The 18,525-nt window shown below is 39.8% G+C and overlaps 1 protein-coding gene across 1 annotated transcript in view; it reads right to left on the bottom strand.

The window, feature by feature from the left end:
• Positions 1-4,769: 4,769 nt before the first annotated feature.
• The window catches only part of PDE3A (phosphodiesterase 3A, cGMP-inhibited), a 77,701-nt gene continuing 63,945 nt past the window's right edge, over positions 4,770-18,525 (bottom strand). Inside the window, exons 9-15 of the mRNA XM_009071680.1 lie at positions 16,738-16,849; positions 15,393-15,506; positions 13,716-13,915; positions 12,780-12,983; positions 11,849-12,004; positions 8,336-8,582; positions 4,770-5,014 (exon numbers count right to left, since the gene is read on the bottom strand). Coding sequence (XP_009069928.1) covers positions 4,770-5,014; positions 8,336-8,582; positions 11,849-12,004; positions 12,780-12,983; positions 13,716-13,915; positions 15,393-15,506; positions 16,738-16,849 — 1,278 coding nt within the window. The remainder of the gene's footprint in view (positions 5,015-8,335; positions 8,583-11,848; positions 12,005-12,779; positions 12,984-13,715; positions 13,916-15,392; positions 15,507-16,737; positions 16,850-18,525) is intronic.

Genomic DNA, 18,525 nt, shown 5'->3' with positions numbered 1-18,525 from the left:
TTTTACTGTAATTCAAAATTTGACTCTGATAATCGATATTTTTGCTAATTGTTCCAGAGATTTCTTAACACAGCTGTCATCTAATTTCAATGACTCCCCCAGTAGTTCAGAACCACTTAACATGTACTTTTCTCCAGGAGTCCTGGACATTCTTGTTTATTCACCTAAAAACATGAACAAAAAAAGAATGAATCCCTCAATCTATTTCATGGGAATAATTATCTTCTCTTTAACACTGCCACCATTTTGACTAATGCTGCAACATCAAACAGTAATTAAACCCCCAGAAAGTCTAGGGTTACTTCATTTCAGTGGGATTACATTTGAATTGGAAAGAAAAAGAAAATAAAATTAGTATCTGTTCATAGTCTGTTTCATACTGGACTACAATTTCCTTGTCCCTTTCCCTCAAAATGCCAGTTTGACTTCCTTCCTGTATGTGTATGACCCCAGCAACTCAAGAATTAATTACACCAGCCCTGTGCTGCCAACTGACTAACACCCCAGTTCTCAGGCCAGCATCCAGGCCCGAGGCTGGAAAGAGCAAGCAACTCTTTGCACCTTCCTCCCATCTGCAGTGGTGTGTTCTCAGCCCTAGGCACATGCCTTGATCTAATCTTTTGCCCATGGAGCTGTGAGATGCTCGAGAAATTCCTATACTCATCCTTAAATTGAAACCTTTCTTCCTTACACGTAATGCTGGAACATCTCAATCTTAACAGTACTTGCAAAAGTAATAGCAAATGTTATATGGTTTTATGAATTACAGGTTTTCCAGCAGCCAGAAGCTTCTTCTTCAGAGAAAGAAAAGCCACATACAATCGTTGTCCTTCCAACCCATTAAACACCGTGTCTATCAGATGGATCAGCTCCAGGATGAACCATAGAGCATCTGCACTGCCTCTTCATGTTTCAATCAACTGGTGCACCAGTCTGGGGTATTTGCTGCCAAGCACCTTGGTTTTCTCTGGATCGCAGTCTATTGAAAGTCAGTGAGAGGGTGGACTCAAACCTGCAATCACCTTCACCAACAGCAAAGCCCCAACCTTCACAGGATCACACCACACAGACCAAACAGGATAATTAATAAGACTTTGCACAAGTACTTCATTGGCAACTGGGACCAAACTCACACCTTTTGCAGCATTATACTTATGGCAAAATTTTCAAAAGGTCCTAAGGTTCATTTTGAGAACTGACAAAATTCTCTAGGATCCCAAGTCCCACTAAAAGCTGCTGAGTACCCAAACTGGCAACTTCCTCACACCTACTCAGCTCACAGATCAACAGCACTGGGTGCAATCATGGCCAGACTGGGGCACAGTCTGGGCAGTTGTCATGAGTTCTACCACTGGCTGATGCTTAATTTGGCAAGATCCTTGGCTTCTCCACACTGCATTCTACTTTCTGGGATGTTTCTGAAGAATGATGATGCCAGACTTTAAAAAAACTAAATCTAAAAAGCAGAGAGAAATGTTGAACTTTCTAAAGTGAACAGCTAACTTAATGTCCAGCATGGAATGCATAAAAAGGGAGTTGAGATCAGAATTTGCTTAGATGCCAAACGGTACTTTTTGAATCATCTCTTTGAACCTTTACAGACTTAACTTCCTTCCAAATTCTGACCATCAGGATCTTAAGAACTTCCAACAGTAGTACGCTAAGGGTAAAAGATCCACATGCAAACTGGATTCTATTGATAAGTATTTGGAGTGCAAAAAAAGTCACCTCTTACCAACCAAGCTAAGCACTTGCAGCTACTTCAGTTTCTTCACTGGTATTCCTTTCAGTTTGGATAAAATCAACAATCATTCTGATTTTAAGCCTGTCAGCAACTTCTTCACTGCAAAAGACCTGAGTAAATCAAACTGTACCCACAAAAAGGCTTGGGCAGCAATGGAGTATCAATTTGACAGCTGCATTGGAAATATAGAAAGAAATCTTGAATTAGAAGCTGACACTGACTTTGCCTAATAACAACCAAAAATGATGACTAGAAAAATATGATTCCATATCAACACATTTCTAGGGAAATTTTTCTTCTTTCAACCCTGTGTATACCTGCTTAAAAGAATACGTGGATTTCCACATGCAGGATTTCACCTCATTCCTGAATGCCTCTTTTTTTTAGCAACTATGCAGCTACTAACACTTTCTGCAATACCTTTTTTCCTTCTTCTCGCAATGGCAATATAAAAATCCAGTCCCAGTGATCACACACTGAACATCAAAAAAAAGAAAGTGCTTGGAGATGTGACATTTTAAAGCATCTCTGTAAGTTTAATTTTCAAAAGACAGAATGAGGCATATTAAATCCTTCTCATACTATCAGGTATGCATATCACTTGTACAAGGAAAACCCAAATAAAATGATTAATCAAAGTGACTGAAGAGGTGTGGAAACAGTACAAGCTGGAATTAGGGGAGACTTGCTGAGATCTTGGAGACATCCTTTTTTCTTTTGAATTCATTTTGTTATGCCCTTTGACTTTAAAATAACAGTACAATTGGATCTTTGCTTTACAAATTTCATTGCAAAACAGTTACTAAATATCTCTGCTAAGAGCATTCAGAACTATGCTCTAGTCCTCTACTGGTATGAGCAGGATGGGACCATATCAGGCAAATGCATCCAGTAAAAACCCCAAATCCTCTTTTGAGCAAAGGTTCTCTCTGACAGAAATGCAAAACAAAAATAAACTCTGAAGTGATACCACACATGCTCATTGGCTTTGATAGAGAATGTTTTCCAATATTTTTTGGAGAGGTATCAATAGGATCATGAAATTTAGTAAATGTGTAACAATAGCAAAAAGTGATGGATGTAAATGCCAAAAACTCCATGGGGAAAGGGCTTCTAAAAACTCTGCCTTTCATGAGCATTCTTACTCTCACAAGCAATCCTCTTCCTCGTAAAGGGCTGCAGGATCAAAGTATAAAAAGCATACATAGTCAAATGATTTTTGAGAGATACTGAACTATATATATATAATTCTTTCGGTGGGAACAAATCTCTAAACTGTGTGGTACTGGTTGGTGCTGCCAGTCCCCAAGAGCATTAATTTTTAAAGCCTTGATCCTGTAGACCACTGGCTTCCCAGAAGGGTCTACAAATTACTCAAGACTTTACTTGTGGGGTTTGGAAATGGCTACACTGTATAAAAATGTTTTTGTATTTATTTTTTAAAAAATTATCTTTACAAAACAACTTTTCCCTTTTTTTCTTTTTCTTTTCTTTTTTTTCTTAAAGATATCATTATCTACAGGAACCCATAAAAATTTTTCCATATTTACATCTAGATAGCTAATCATTGACAAATATAATATCGTGAAATAAAATATTGAAAGTGAATATCCAACCTTTTAAATAGACATTTGGCTCACAGCATAAACAACAGAGAAAACAAATGAACAGAACGACAACAACAACAAAAAAAGATCTGCTCTTCTTACAGGCCTGATCTTTTTCTTTCTCTTAAAAGAAAAATAAGTATATTGGTGGGATCAAACATGCTGCTTCTAAGCAGAATGCCAGCAACAAACTGCTCCCATCCAGCACCTCACACTGAAAAACCAAGTTCTCTGAAGCTCATGGGTGGTTGCTGAGCTGCTGCAGGACTGGGACCTGTCCCCCATCTGCTCCTAATGCATCACTAGCATTTTTCTGAGCAAGGCCATGGCTCCCACACTCCCCTTCTTTTGCTCTCACAAGACACTGATTTGCTTTGTTCTGAAATGATATATTTGGTCGTTGATGCAGGGAGGCATAAGGAGAGGGTGGAAGATGACAGTGTGCCTCTAGTTTCCACGTACACCTTTGCTCTCTGCTTTCTCCTGCCCAAACACACACTCTGCCCCAGGCAGCCACTCACACACACAGGAAACAGAGGGCCAAGTCCTCTGAAGGGAACAGACCAGTGTGCCACATAGTCCCTTGTGACCCCCTTTGGAAAATAACCTTCCTGGCACATCCCTTTTGCCAGCAGTGTGGGAAGTGCTGAGGAGGAACAGGAGGCACCTGCACAGCTGGATAGGGCTGGGCCACTGATGCCTCTGCCAAAAGGCTGCTGCCTGCAGCTGGAGTGCAAACTGGGACTTGGAGGGCTACAGAGAATGCAAAGCTCCTCAAAATGCTCTCCAGTTCCCTTGTGGGCACAAAGTCTTGAAATTTCAGGCCTTCTGTTTGTTGTCGTGTACTGGGACATGTGCTACAGCTAGTGTAATAAGAACTCAAACTATGCTATGTTTTCTTTCATCCACCCACACTTGCAAACACCAACTCACACACATATGTGTTGGCAGGACATATCAGCATTCATGTAATGCTTTGGAGCTTTTATCCCTTGGCATTAAGAGCAAAAGCTACTTAACTGGTACCTCACTGTTAACTGCAAATGTGCTTCAGAAGCAGCATTTCCTTAGATAACTTTCTTCTGTAAATATCACAGTGACCATAATATATCATTAAATGTATTTTGCTGAAGTGTGCAGCCAATAACACTGGCTATATATATATATATATATATAATTCCACCCACCCCCAAACCTCTTTAAAGAAAGTCTGTAAAAGCCGGTGTTGCAGTGTGAAAGCTTCCTTGAGCATAGGAGTTTAAACAATGTACCTCACCATAAAAAGGAAAGAGAAACAAATTAAACAGCTGTAGGCGCATTATCCAGTACTTCTACAGTGTTGTGTCTAAATGCTGTGCTGGCTTGAGAAAGAGTCTGTGCACGAGTCAATCTGTCTTAAAATACTGCTGTAAATATTGTCATTGGTTTGGTTCTACAGTTGTGTTCTCCTCTTCATCCTTCTTGGGCTTCCCTTTCTCCTCCTCCTCTTCCCTGATGGCCTGGATTTGTTCTGAAGATTGGTGCAGCGTGGATTGCTCTGTGCCTTGCTTCTCTGACCCAGCTAACCTCTCCTCATCCTCAATTACTTTCTTCCACATTTTATGGTTTTGAAGCAGGTGCTGAGTGATCTGACAGTAGATTTTCCTCCTCTTGAACTTCTTTCCTGTAAAACACCATGTGACATTAATGTGAGAGAAGGACAAGGGATGGAAGGTGTAGGAAGCAGACAGGGTGTACTATGACATACAAGAACCACACGAACAGATTTTTGAAACAACAAATTTAAACAGCCTTAAAATTCAGAAAACTATGTCTCTCCACATCTCTGGGAATGTGAACTGGTTTCCTGCACAGTTTGAGTCCCAGCTTCATCCTATCCCAGGCTGCATGTTGTGCCTGACTGTGCTGCTCACAGAGGCATCTAGTGCTTAAATGATTATGCATAAAACACGTTTCTGAGCTGTTTCTGCTCATTTTATATCAAATACTTCAAGGCTGCTATCAACCTACTCCATAACACACAAAGTTCGGTGCCTTCCCCACCCACAATGGATCCCTGCTGATTGTCCTAGGAAAAAATCCTGATTTTTTCTCCACATTTCACCACTGACCTGAGCTGTAGAAGAATAATGAATGGAGCATTGCTAATGAAGCATTAGTAATTAAAGGAGGGACCCATTCCTATGGTCCATTTTCAAACTCGGAGATCTACCACTCCACTTTCACAGTGGAGGTGACCTTAAAGCCTTAGTACAGCATTGGCTTGGCAGTGGAGCCTGACCACTGAATAAGTAGTCATATAGCCAGATACTGTCAGGGACCTCACTTGTCTTTGGTTTTGAAGCATCAGTCTCCTGCTGTTAACCTATAAAGTGTTTTTGTTTCTGGTGGTTCTCATGGCTCTCAACACAGCTGCACTACAAGTGTTTTGCTGCCTGAGTGTGTTTTTTTTCTGTCAGTATAGTCTTTCTAACATAGATTGTTAACTCCTTAACAGTACAAAGCTTGACAATTTTCCCTGGCCATTAACAGTGCCAATGGCTGTCACAGAACTGAAATAATAACCCCTCCAAAGACAACTGCTGATTTCTTTTTTAAAGAAGGTGACGTAGAGGAATGTTTTGTACCAAATAAATTTGCGTGGATTAGTATTTGCAGGTTGCCTAAAGTATGTCCGTGTCAGGGTCCAAAACGTTTAGCCCTTGAAGCTTTTGAACTGGAAACAAAGAGCTTTTCACTGAGCACAGACCAAATCCAACTCAATCCTTCATTAGAAAGCCCTTGGTTCCCTGTAGGAAACCTTCAGGTTTAGCACTAATAAGAAGCCCTTACTCTGCCAATGCCGCAGCAGGACATTCTCTCCTGGGTTTCCTGGGTGACCCCACATCTTGGTGCTCTCTGCAGACACCAGCAAGCACTTGTTGTGGTGTTAAGATTCATCTGAATCACTAAAGACCAAGCCTGTTTAATTCTTATACTTGCATCAGAGCTTTGAGGAAAGTACATGCCCCTGCATAGTAACAAAAAAATTATTTCAAGCTACCATAAGGTTTTATAACTCGCAAATTTATCTTCAGTGAATTATCAGGAACTACATGAAGTGTTTTCTGCCACAATTACATTTCTATCTGCCTAAAAGGCATTTTTGTCAGGAAAAAGATTTTTACCAACATCTATACAACTCTCAGTTTGTAACACATTGGTATCGCCAAGAAGATGAATAACTCACATTCAGTATGAAGGAAATAGGAAGAATCTGTATATCTCAAAACCTCTGATACATTCATTTTTAAGGTTTTGAAAAACATAGCCTAAAAGCACCAGGCTGAATAGCAAAGTACTGTGACAGAGTAGAATGTGAAAAGGAAAACAGAAAACAACTAAAAATGGTCTGTTTTCCCTGTGACAATGGTTAATAATGATCAGTGCTTTTAACCTGAAAACAGCATTGTTGGATTCCACAAGGAGTGATACAGAAGATAAGTGAATAGATATGAGCTTAAAGTAAACAGAGGAATTCAAAGTTAGGTTACACACTCCAGTGGATATACAAGAACATCCTTCATCTTTCTTTTTTAACACAGTAATATCAGTTTCAGGCTTTGGGGTCTATGTTGGTTACCAATCACATATACTTTCCTCCTGGTAGGAAAATCCATCAAGGCCAATCTGTCACAGAAATGTGTGACTCTGCCTGCTACTACAGGGGTGACAGACCATAAGGTGCTAAAATCAACCTGTGTGTGTTATATTACTTAATGTTTACTGTTCTCAATGATATTTTCTGTGCTTGTGAACCTGCTAAACTTAAAATACATGCAAAAGTGTGTGTGTGTGTGAACAACAGCAATGATTTCTTAAAAACAAACTACACCTCTGGATCCTACTAGAGATAAAAAGGTTAATTCTGCATGCCAGGAGACATAGATTTTAGTTCCACATCCACATGTGACTTATTGCAATCATCAAATCTTTCTGCTTCTCAGCTTCCCCAGCAGAAAACAGGGATGATACTCAGGTAGGGCATGGAAATGTGTGGGAAAGAACAGAAAAAGTGAGGCTGTTAAGAGGAAAAGCTATGTATCAGCATTTCATTGCCACTCTTCAGGCTGATGCTTCCTAGAAGGACTAGATATGGGAGAGGGAGAGAAAGATGACCCAGAGGTAGGAGAGAAAAGACCAGTAGTAGAAAATTCAGAGGGAGAAAGAATATGAAAGAAAAAAAACCCTAAAGCATGCAGGATTAAACTGATAAAAGAAATAGGGCTACAACTGCAGCCTTTTCTCTTAAAAATCACTTCCCACAAGTGCCTGAAATCTCCTTTCAAGGTAAAAAGATTTCCTCTCAGGACAACAAATATTGGCATTGTTGCCCTCCTGGAGAAGATGCAGGAGACTATCAGCTTTAGTTACTGATTAATCAGAAGGGCCAAGTGACACAGCTCCCAGCACAGCAATGCTCAGTGCCAATTTTCTCCTCACCCTTCTACACACAATAACCTTGAAGAAATTTGCATTAAAATACTTCCATTGTTAAAAGCTCTTTTACTGCATCAGCATCTCAGACCCTGATTTTATTATTCCTGTACATCATACTAACTCATGGAAACAATGAGTGTTTTCCTTGAAAAACATTATCCCAGTCATCCTATTTTCAGCTGAAATAGTTGCAGTCTACTAACACCAGTCCTGAAACATTGTGAAAAGCTCTCATGCACAGACAGGTGATCCACCACCAGAAACCTCAGCTGAAGGTAAAAATGAGTAATAGACATGAACCCAATCAATCCTGAAACTATGGAGCATCTCCATTCCCAGTAAGTAAGTGTAAGGGGCTGCATACCAGTTTCACCAAGGACAGCACTGACTCACCACAGCTGTGGAGAAACCCATGTTGAGCCTGACCAGCTCACAGTCTCCACTTAATTTTTTGGTCACAATATGAAACCTGTTCTGTTGAAAAATAGAATTGTGAACAACTTACTGGATTCAGCATTTTCACAGGTTTCCATTTCTGGTGTTTCTTCTTCTTCTTCTTCTTGTTCATCAGTGTCTCCTGATTCATCACTATCTTCTATCCATTTTCCTGGCATCAGCCCTGCTGAGTCATAGGAGTTACATAGTGGTCCCACAATGTGAGTGATGAAAGATTCCTGGAGGTGTGCCAGCTGAGGAGCAGAGCGATCCATGAAAGGACTGATTGGCAAGCCCAGGCTAGCCTCTTCATCACCCTGGAGGTGGAAAATAGTGGTAATTTCTCTGAACTAAATGAAACAAAACTATGTGACAGAAAGGAGTAAAGCACATCAAACCAACTAAAAACTATGAAAGAAAAATAATTCAGTCCACTGCCACTTCCATAGAACACCAGCACAACATGGCTACAGTGCCATCATGTCAAATGGTTAATCAAAGCCACAGCTCTTTTCTTGTTAGAGGACTCACTACCAAGAGTGTGAATTTAACAAGGATGTTGGTTATTGTTAGTTCACAACAACCTTGGAGTCAGCCAAGGGAACAAGACTGAACTTCTGCAAGCAAGGGCTATGTCACTGAACTAGTTTTCTGATGAATTTTGTCCTCACTACACATAACATGGAGATGTTCTCTTAGCTTTGGGTCAGAAATATTTGTTTCCTCGGACTATTAGAATGATGAAAACAGGTGTTGCTCAAAAGCAGTAAATCTTTCCCATAAAGCTTTTTGCTAACTTTTCTTGGAGACAGAGGGTAGATGGGAGGTGTAGGAAGACTTTTTTCTCCCTCCTATGATGATGCAAAATAAAGTAAAATTTTACTACAGAACCCAAATCCCCAATACTCGCTCTTCTATCACAGCAAAGCTTCTGGTGCTGTGAGTGAGTTTTCAGCTGAGTAGACATGACAAAACTGATTGCCATCTTCTCAAGAAAAAGTCCAGCCTCTCTAATCAAGCTTGATATGCAAATTTGTGTTTTAATACAATACAGAGAGCTGTATCTCAGAATATAGATTAGAATTTGGAATTTTCAGTTTCTATTCCATTCAAATTGCCTGTATTTATCTCCTCGTAATCTAAATTTTCTGAAAGTCATGGACTATGTATGCAGCCAGCATCCTGTCTGCATCTGTATTTGATGGAGGCCAAAGAATGAGAGCTAAATTTTGGAGCATGTACAGCAAATGTCTCATTTCCGTGTGTTTTGTTTGTTTCTTTTATAATAACCTACCCTGAAATGTTATGCTCAGTCATTAAACACAAAATACTAGTGTTGACAAAACACTGAAACATGTCATCCATTCCTGACATAGCTAACAATTAGGAAGAAGGTGGCAGTTTGCTCTTCTTTACAGTGACACATCTGAGATTTCCATGAGCTGTCAGTAGTGGGAAGAACATTGACTGTTGAAATGTTTACAACTTCTTTTTGAATGTTCTGTTAAAGCATGATTTATTATGTGAAACATCTTGCAGTGTGTTTTTTTGATTCTATTTAATATGTCTAACCTGCCTTCCAATAAGTTTGCTGAACATGTGAAGGGAAGATAAGGAAACATCCTGTAACAATATGACACAGGATTTTGAATGTCTCTATACAACACATTTTTTTACTTAAAAGGGAGTAAAATTCTTCAAAGGAATTTGTGTTTATTAACAGAAAGATATTTCATGACTTTCACAGCCTGGTTTGAAGGCACATATATATACTTTTTGATAATAATTCCAGGGAAATTAAAACTTCCTATAAAATTCTCCTTTTTAGAAATGAGAATATGAAGACTTTCCCCTTCTCAGAAAGAATCTGATGCTCAAAAGCACCTGGTGAGCATGGTTTGGTACACCTCTTATAGATTTTAACCTAGGTTAAAAAAATAGAGAACCTAAATTATGCTTCTTAATGCCAAAAGTAAGTCCAAGAAGGAAAATGTTCTGTCTTTTAAATTCCAGTCCTGAATGATGAAAAATATCCCAGATTACTTCTGTGGAAGTATCACATGGTATCTTCCCACATGTGTATCCTCCCAAGATTGATTGACCATGCAACACTTTGATGATATTAATATATTGGAGCACTTCCCTCTGACATTACTTATGTTGGATCAGAGGAAAATCAGATCATATATATCTGATTAACAGGTGTTGTCTGCATGCAGTAGTCACCCACACAAGCTATGATCATCACCAGAATTGTGAAGTACAAGTTGTTGGGAAAGTTGTAATGATGAAGAAAAGCATTTCCTGAAAGAAAATTTGGGAGAGGAAGGTTGTTTCTTGAAGAAATAAATGAAAAGAAAATGGAACCAACTATATTTGTAATATATGTAAGGTTCATTGATCTTTCTTTATCTCAGGAGATTTTAAATAAAGGAGCTTTGGGTCAATATCTGAATTGTGTCCCTTTTCCCATTTCTTTCCATACTCCAGAAGGCAGCAGCAAATGCTGGGATTTTTTTCCAAACTTCAAGTGCAGTAAATTTAAAGGAAGATGAAAAGGCTTTAAAGGGGATTAGTCTGTGACACCAAGTTACTGCACAGACTCCCTGAGAAGTCTGTGGGGTGTCTGGTTCAGAGCTTTAGCCTGTTTGCTTCATCTGGTAAAGACAGGATGTGGAATTTAGTCCAACCAGCCCATTCAAAATATGTTCCCACTCAGGAAACAGAGGAATAGTGTGGGAACAGCCCTGACCCTTGCACTCGGTAGACCCAAATAGGTTATAATGAGCAAAGGTTCAATTAAGGGCTCCCTCACACCTAGCAAGAGAGGAGCAGTGCCTGGCTCTATTCCCAGGTCTTTGTAAATCAATCTGTGGCTGTCCTCCTTCCTTGTGCTACCATCAGCACAGCCTTGCATAATTAGTGCTGTTGTACTAACAAATCTCCTGAAAGATGAAAGTGACATCTTAAGAAACAAAGTATGAGTCCAGATCAGCGTGTAGGAGCAGATAGAGTTGGTCTGTGATAAACTGAAAGTCAATGTCACTGTTGTGCCCAGTACATAAAGGTTCTGTGTGTGTGAACAGAGACATGGCCCATGGGGAAGCCAAAATAATTCCTCTGCTCTGTTTAGGTCATTTCAACAAGGATGTTGTGTCCTGTTTTGGAGACCACATGTCTCCATGTCTGAGTCACCTGGACTGACTGCAGAGGAGAGCTGTGAGAACCATGTGATGATTTGAAAAGACATAGAAGGAAGGATGAAAAGACAGTTTGCACTAAAGAAGGCTGAAAGACATGACAACTGCCAACAGAAAAAAAGGAGGAAAGGAACACTTTTTCACATTGTTTATCATAAGGATAGTGCTAGAGTGGAACAGTTAAACCTGTAGAAGCACCATCATCAGGTATCTTTTGAGGACACATCAGAGCAAAAGGATGTATTTGTGTAATTAATTCCACCCATTCTCTGCACCCCTATTCTCTGTGATTTTCATGCATCACCAGCACTGGTGACACTCCAGGACTGTTTAACACCAGACATGCAACCAGCAGATATCACTTTGGACATGCATTTATTTACCTGTTCATAAAACTCATTGACAATGCCTTCAGTCCACTGCAGATGCAAATCTTTGCATTTTGCAGGCCCATTTATGTCAGCCAGTTTGATGCACATTTGGCAAACCAGCAAACGATCATTCTCATTAGTCCAGTCAATTCCAACATCATCGTTCACCTAGTAGACAGAAGGAAAAAAGCCATGACAGTAATCCTGGGTAAAAAGATGCATCCACAGAGGAAATTATGCCCTGGGATATTGTACAATATATTTAGCTATTTAACAAAATCACAGGCATAAACAGGTGAGCTAACCCCAGGCTGGAATTAACAATGGGTAAAAAGAAAAATAAGCCGAAAAAAAAGAACATTGAGATGAATAATGAGAAATCAATGTTCAGCAAATGTTGCACCTGCTTGAAAGCCTTTGCTAGGAAAACAAACAAATGCAATCTTTCCATGACATTTTCAAGAGGCTAATATGTAGTTGGTATATAAAGATAAATTGACATCAAATGCCATGCTGATTTAAGTGAAGTGTGAAGATACATGTAACAAGCTTATTTCACTATTTGATCTAAGTATGTCTGAAATTATTTCACACCTTTCTCCTTTTCCCTATTTCTCCCATACTTCTTACAACAAAGAGTGATATATAATATCAACTGCTCTAAAATGCAACAGTGGTTACACCTACCATTGAGTGCCCATGATACTTTTAGCTTTAATCTACTTTCTGGAAGCACTAGACACATATAACAAAAGCAAATGTGCCACTAAATTTAAGCAAGTAAAACCAACAGATTATTATTCAACAGAATGTTTTACAGCAGCCAAAAGGACATTCAGGGCACACAGCAACACAGTAGCCTTTCTAGCCCTTGAGCTGTGATGCTACCAAGACCTGCAATCTTTTCTGACCATCCACCAGAAACCCAAACTAATCTTAGTACCTTGGCATTGAATTTGGCAACAAAATCAAAGTGTTTCTTCAGGTCAGTGGCCAAAATTGCCTCAATGACGAGGAAGCGGAAATGCTTGAACTCCACATGGTCGAGGTTGACAAGGAAGTTGTACTCTGGCCTGGACATGAAAAGGTTCCAGGCAGCAGCAGCATGGTGGTTCTCCAGGACGGAGCGGTCGTTGTACAGCACTGCCTGTGGAACCAGTGTGCACAGTGAAAAGCTGAGAAACATCTTGGCAAAATCATAGCAATGCAGAAATAAGAAGTATTTCAGCACAGTATGCTGAAGCCAGGCAGTTATGTGAAGTAAGGAAAGATGATCTCATAATTAAGCCAATAAAGAGTTACTCAGAATTGCTGAATTCAACTCACAGCATTGGCAGCAACTTGTGTGCAACCTTAGGCAAACCTCAACTCTACATTTGTGAAACTGAGATTATTTTGAACATTCCCTGCCTCCTGATAGATGTATTGTGTAAGAATACTCTCATTAAAGTCTGCAGCTGCTCATATTCTATAGAAAAAACCAGCAAATACGTTATGATCATGCACAGACTTGCATGACACACTGTCAACTATACAGGTGGGTTTTATTTTAATTTAATCTCTCTGTGCCTTACTGGGTAGAATAATTCTTCCCTTACTTCATAGCTACAGGTTCTCTATCAAGTCAGCAGAGCCTAAGCTTCTCCTTCCATGACACAGTTTATCAGTACCTTTCTTAGCAGCTCTACTAACTGAGTGTGTGTAAGAAGACTCTTACCAGCAATCCCCAAGTGAAGTGATTATTTCTGTCACTTTGACAAGCTGTCTCAAAATATTTGGCAGACTTGTGCATAATGGAAGCCATAGGCACCACTGATAAGGAGAAGCTGTTATCAAGACCTTTCAAACTATACAGCAACACTGCTTGAGATTTATTTACCTGAGGAGCACTTGTTGCTACTAAAAAGGCATTGGTCCTTCCTGGATGATCATAATCATGCATGGCTGCAGCTACATAAAGAGCCATCAATTCCAGGGCAGGGATGTTGCCAGCTAGGCATCCATAGCTGTCATCTGTGGGTGTGTATGTCTTCGAGAACACATAGCCCATATGGCCGTGAGTGATGCCACTGTCAGAATCTGAGCAGAAATAAACAAAGGAAGACAATCAAAAAATCCTTACCACTTTTTCAGTGACACAGTGACACAGCTGCAATGAGGCAGAGAGAGAAGGAGCAGATTTACAATACGTAACAAGAGTAAACACACCCTGACCTCGATGCTTTCTGATACTGTGCACATGGTCCACAAGGCAAACAATTGGAAAGGAACAAATTCTGATCCCACCTGGGCACCTTCCAGCCATCCAGCAGAACCTGTTCTCAAACTATGCAAGGTACAGCAAGACATGGATTCATGGCCATGCTGGAGCTTTGTGGGCAACTTGATCTTCCCACCCCTTCCTCTAATTTTTTCACTTTATAGACTTGTCTATGAGACACTAACAGTCCTTAAAGCAATGGACTAGAATGTATTAATTAAATTACATTGCATGTTATCCAATACAAAGACCTAGACTCTGGATATTTGGTGATAATACTCTTATCAGCCTCTTTTTAAGGCAGCTAGAACATACCTGTCAGAAACAGACACTGAGTGAGATGCTTTGATAATTTAATCTGCTTGAATGGATCTTGCATGCAGCTGAATAATATCTTTTAAATAACAAACACTCAAAACCTCCCAGAACTCAACTGCTTTCACTCCACCCATTTCACCTCATCTACAAAGCCACCCATAACCTTTGCTAATAAATTTTTTCCAGGAATAAAAATGTTTCCCACTCCACCAAAACACCTTGAAGAGTTTCACAAATGATATTCATGTCCTACGTGAACAACACCAAAAAAACAAAGCAGAAATGAAAGTGGTTTCTGTGGAATAAACTCCTGTTTTTCCAGTTAATCTCTGAGAACTCCTACAAAACACAGAAAGGTCTTCTAGTTGCTACAGCTGAACCTGGAACAGTTAATATAAAGATGCAAGAATTGCAGCTTTGTGTAATGAGCAGTCATAAACCAGCAGAAAAGTGGTCTTGCAAACTAGTTGCCAAATGGTAACAGGTCTCTTTCTTTGGAGGCAGTGAGGAAAGGCAAAGAACACTTCAAGACAGTCAAGCAGCAGCAAGTGCATGGCCCTACCTGCATGCCCCAGCAATTTTCTAATAGCAAAACAACACTGGGTTTAAGGATTTAAAAGTCTACACTGCTTCTGAAGTAGCATTGAAAAGCACTATTAGTACAGTGTTCCTAGGGAAAAAAAAAAAACCAAAACGATTGTAAAAATCAAATTATAACAAAGACCTGTTGTTGTAGGTGACCACAAAGACATTCACACATCATTAAATGCAAAGCACTAAGTTTTGGAAGACCAATTCCATTCTCTTCACAGTTACACAAACAGACTTGAACACTTTCAACATCCAACATGCTATTAAACTGGAAAGTCTGCACAATAACAAGTACTGCATGCAATCCTCAACTGTTAGCTTGCTTACAGCAAATTTCCTGACAGAAACTCTAAGAATACAACATATAGAGTTGACAAATAAATATACCTGAATCACTTGCTGACCCGTGGTCATTGATCACAGTTGGGAGTCCTGGGATGGGCTGGGTAGTGAGGTACCACACGGCATGTAGAACATCAGTTGCATGGATTCGGTTGTGATCTGTGACACAAAGAAAATGACTCTGGATGAAACATGAAGGGTATTTCTGACAGAGGGATATCAGCACCATCTAGTGGGTACCGCGTGGCAATCAACCCAGCAGAGACACAATAAACACTGTCACGAGCGTGAGAGTTGTTTAGGGTTTTACCCCCCGACAGAAATGAAAAACTGGAAGGTAAATTAATTTTGTATTAGACAACATTTTCCTCTTTACTAAGACAAAACACACCTAAGAAAAAACCCAAGGAAATAAAGGGCTGGATTCATACAAATTCCATCGAGTCTATGAATAGCTAAATGTTTTAAACAAAAAGGAGTGGCCCAGTAGGACAGGCAGACTGTGGGACATACATCTACAGCTTCCTAAGGCTATAATTTACTCCTTCAAACCCCTGATCTGGTTCAAACACAAGGAAATATTTGAAATTGGGTATCTCTCTTTCCCAGAACTGAGTCCAAACAACCTGGCTGGAGGCATTTTGAGGTAGCTTTCCTTAAATCCCTCCCACTGCAGCTGTTCCAATTGGTATTTAAGATTTTGAGAGACTAAATGACTTCTTAAACTGATGTTTCACGCATTTTTCTGCGAGGGTGGAGAAAACAGGGCATCCTATTTCTTCAATTCTGGGGTTATCTGCCAGGTAGAGGGGTAATAACTCCTTCTCTCCTCTTGGAAAACAAGAGACTTTTGTAATTTAAGTGTTTGGTAAATTTGATTTGAATTAGTAAGCACTTTGGGGATGACTGAAAGCAGGTTTTTCAGTGAATAAAAGGTGCACACTGAAAAAACCCTAGAGTTGCAGAAGGATAGGATTCACTCAAGTACTTGACATATTTTTTTCTGCTTTAAAAGCTCATCTCCTTTGGCAGCATGGAACTGCTATTGTGTATAAGTCCAAGTTGATTTTGGGGAGTAAATTTTTCAAGAAACTCCAACTGGGCCACTGGGGTACTGTTGCATCATCAGGAAATAGTTCTTTACCTATAATAGCTTTATGTGGTTTCTGACTGGCACAGATTTCACCATGAACTGTCATGAAACAAAATGAAACATGAAATACAATGAAAAATAGATGAGAGATGAGGTTGTGATTCAGCACCAGCCTCTGATCAGAGAGCCATCCATTTAGTCTTGAAGCAGCAGTAGAAAGGCTTCAATCCCAAAATGTGTGGAAAATCCCCAAAGCTTTAAGGAAGCATCATTATCTGCTGGGAATTTTTTACTTACAAGGTATCTCTCGGTATCCACATTCCAAGGCGTGAAAGTAGTTCATAAACTCCCTCACAGGTATTTTAAAGGTTTCAAACAGTCCCATGTCTTCAAAAAGCCTGTATGATACCTGAAAAGAAACCCACAGAACAACCATGCTGCTAAATCAATCAGAAAAACTCTGAAAACAAGATATGAAATTCATTAGGTGGAATGACCCCAATAAAACCTGCTTTCCTGGAGGTATTGGTTACACAGCCAAACAGACAAGCTGTCAGTCCTCATTCCTTCATTATGCCCTTCCAGATGTTCTTCTCTTTGTTTCATGCATATACAACCCCCAAATTTTGCAAGCACCTCAAAAACCTATACACATAAAGGATGTCCAGAGGTCTTTAGCATCTTGTGAAGAATTTCCCCACAAACTTCTCCAAGGAGCATCCATGAGTCAAATCAATTACCAGAAAAGGGGGAACAGGTGAAGGACTGACCAAAGGGGTAACTGTTAGGATCCTATGCATTATCTTCTTTCTTTCCCATTTTGGAAGTGAAATGGAAAAAATTACTTCAACAGGATTTCAGAGGCAGAAAGTGGCTTAGGAAGCAGAGCTGCTCTAAGTGTTCCTGCATAGAAAGATGACTGTAAACATCCAGGAGAGGCTATATTGGAAGGGAGAATATGATGGATGAGTGAGGAGGTGTTCAGGAAAGATGAAGGCTCAGAAATATAGACAGCAGCTGTTGCAAAATGGGCACTTTTCCAGGCAAGTTTGAACATAACATACAAAAACAATGGGACACAGTAAAATCACTGCCCGACCTTTTAACTTCTTTCACAAATTGGACCCTAAAGCCTTTCAGCTTCTTTATTTATTTACTGCTGTTAGCTAAATTCTGTCCTTTTGATGCATTCTGTCTGGAGATAATCTGCCTAGAGCTAAGCAATTTGAAGCACATTTGGTCTGATGAGTCCTACATGATAAGAAATGGTTACAATTTATGTTTTGTGCTTCACACCTGAATGCAAATTAAACATCTATCCACAACTGTTTCTTTTTGTATTTGTATATATAACCTGTGAGCTGCATTTAGTTTGATGAACATAAACTTGAAATATTCTGCCACTGTGGATTTTTACAGTAAAAATAAGAACAAAAGGCTATGAAATTGCAGCATTAATGATCATCCCCTGCCTTCCCTTGCAGTCATTCCCTACCAGGAAAACCTGCATGTGAACTAACTCAGGCAAAATATTGCAAAAGACAGTGATGATGCAGAGACAGGTTGAGTGTGGTGTCTGACCCCATCCAGAATGACTCTCTAATGACCTATATCTGGCAGCTGGGGTTCTGCTGGTGGCTCCAGGTCTTCTGTTCCTACCATAATTGTGTAAGTGCCACTAGCAATGCAGTCAGAAAGGTCAAAGCCAGTGGTAATTTCTCATTATGGCCGAGGCTGTTGAACATAAAGTGCAAAGTTCTTTATAGCAAAGGAACTAAGGAACTACTGAATTGCCATGCTCCAGCAGACATGAGCTTAGAATAAAATGCAGGGCCTGTAGAAGACAAAACTTTACGCCCTGAAAATCCATGGGATCTTCCTGTACTGAAGCAGAGGGAAAAGTCTGACCTTAAGCATAATTTGGATTAGAACTGTCATAGAATTCTGTTTATCTATCTAGAATTGTGGCTTAAGTACATCAGCCAGGATCCAATATTTCACCTACAGAGAGATGAGGAATTTTGCACTCTAGTCTCAGATCACTGAATGGTAAGCTTCTTATTTACATCAAAATATCTCTGCATA

The sequence above is a fragment of the Acanthisitta chloris genome, unplaced genomic scaffold (assembly GCF_000695815.1).
Source record: "Acanthisitta chloris isolate BGI_N310 unplaced genomic scaffold, ASM69581v1 scaffold3133, whole genome shotgun sequence".
NCBI lineage: Eukaryota > Metazoa > Chordata > Aves > Passeriformes > Acanthisittidae > Acanthisitta > Acanthisitta chloris.
This window is presented reverse-complemented; position numbering and strand designations above follow the sequence as displayed.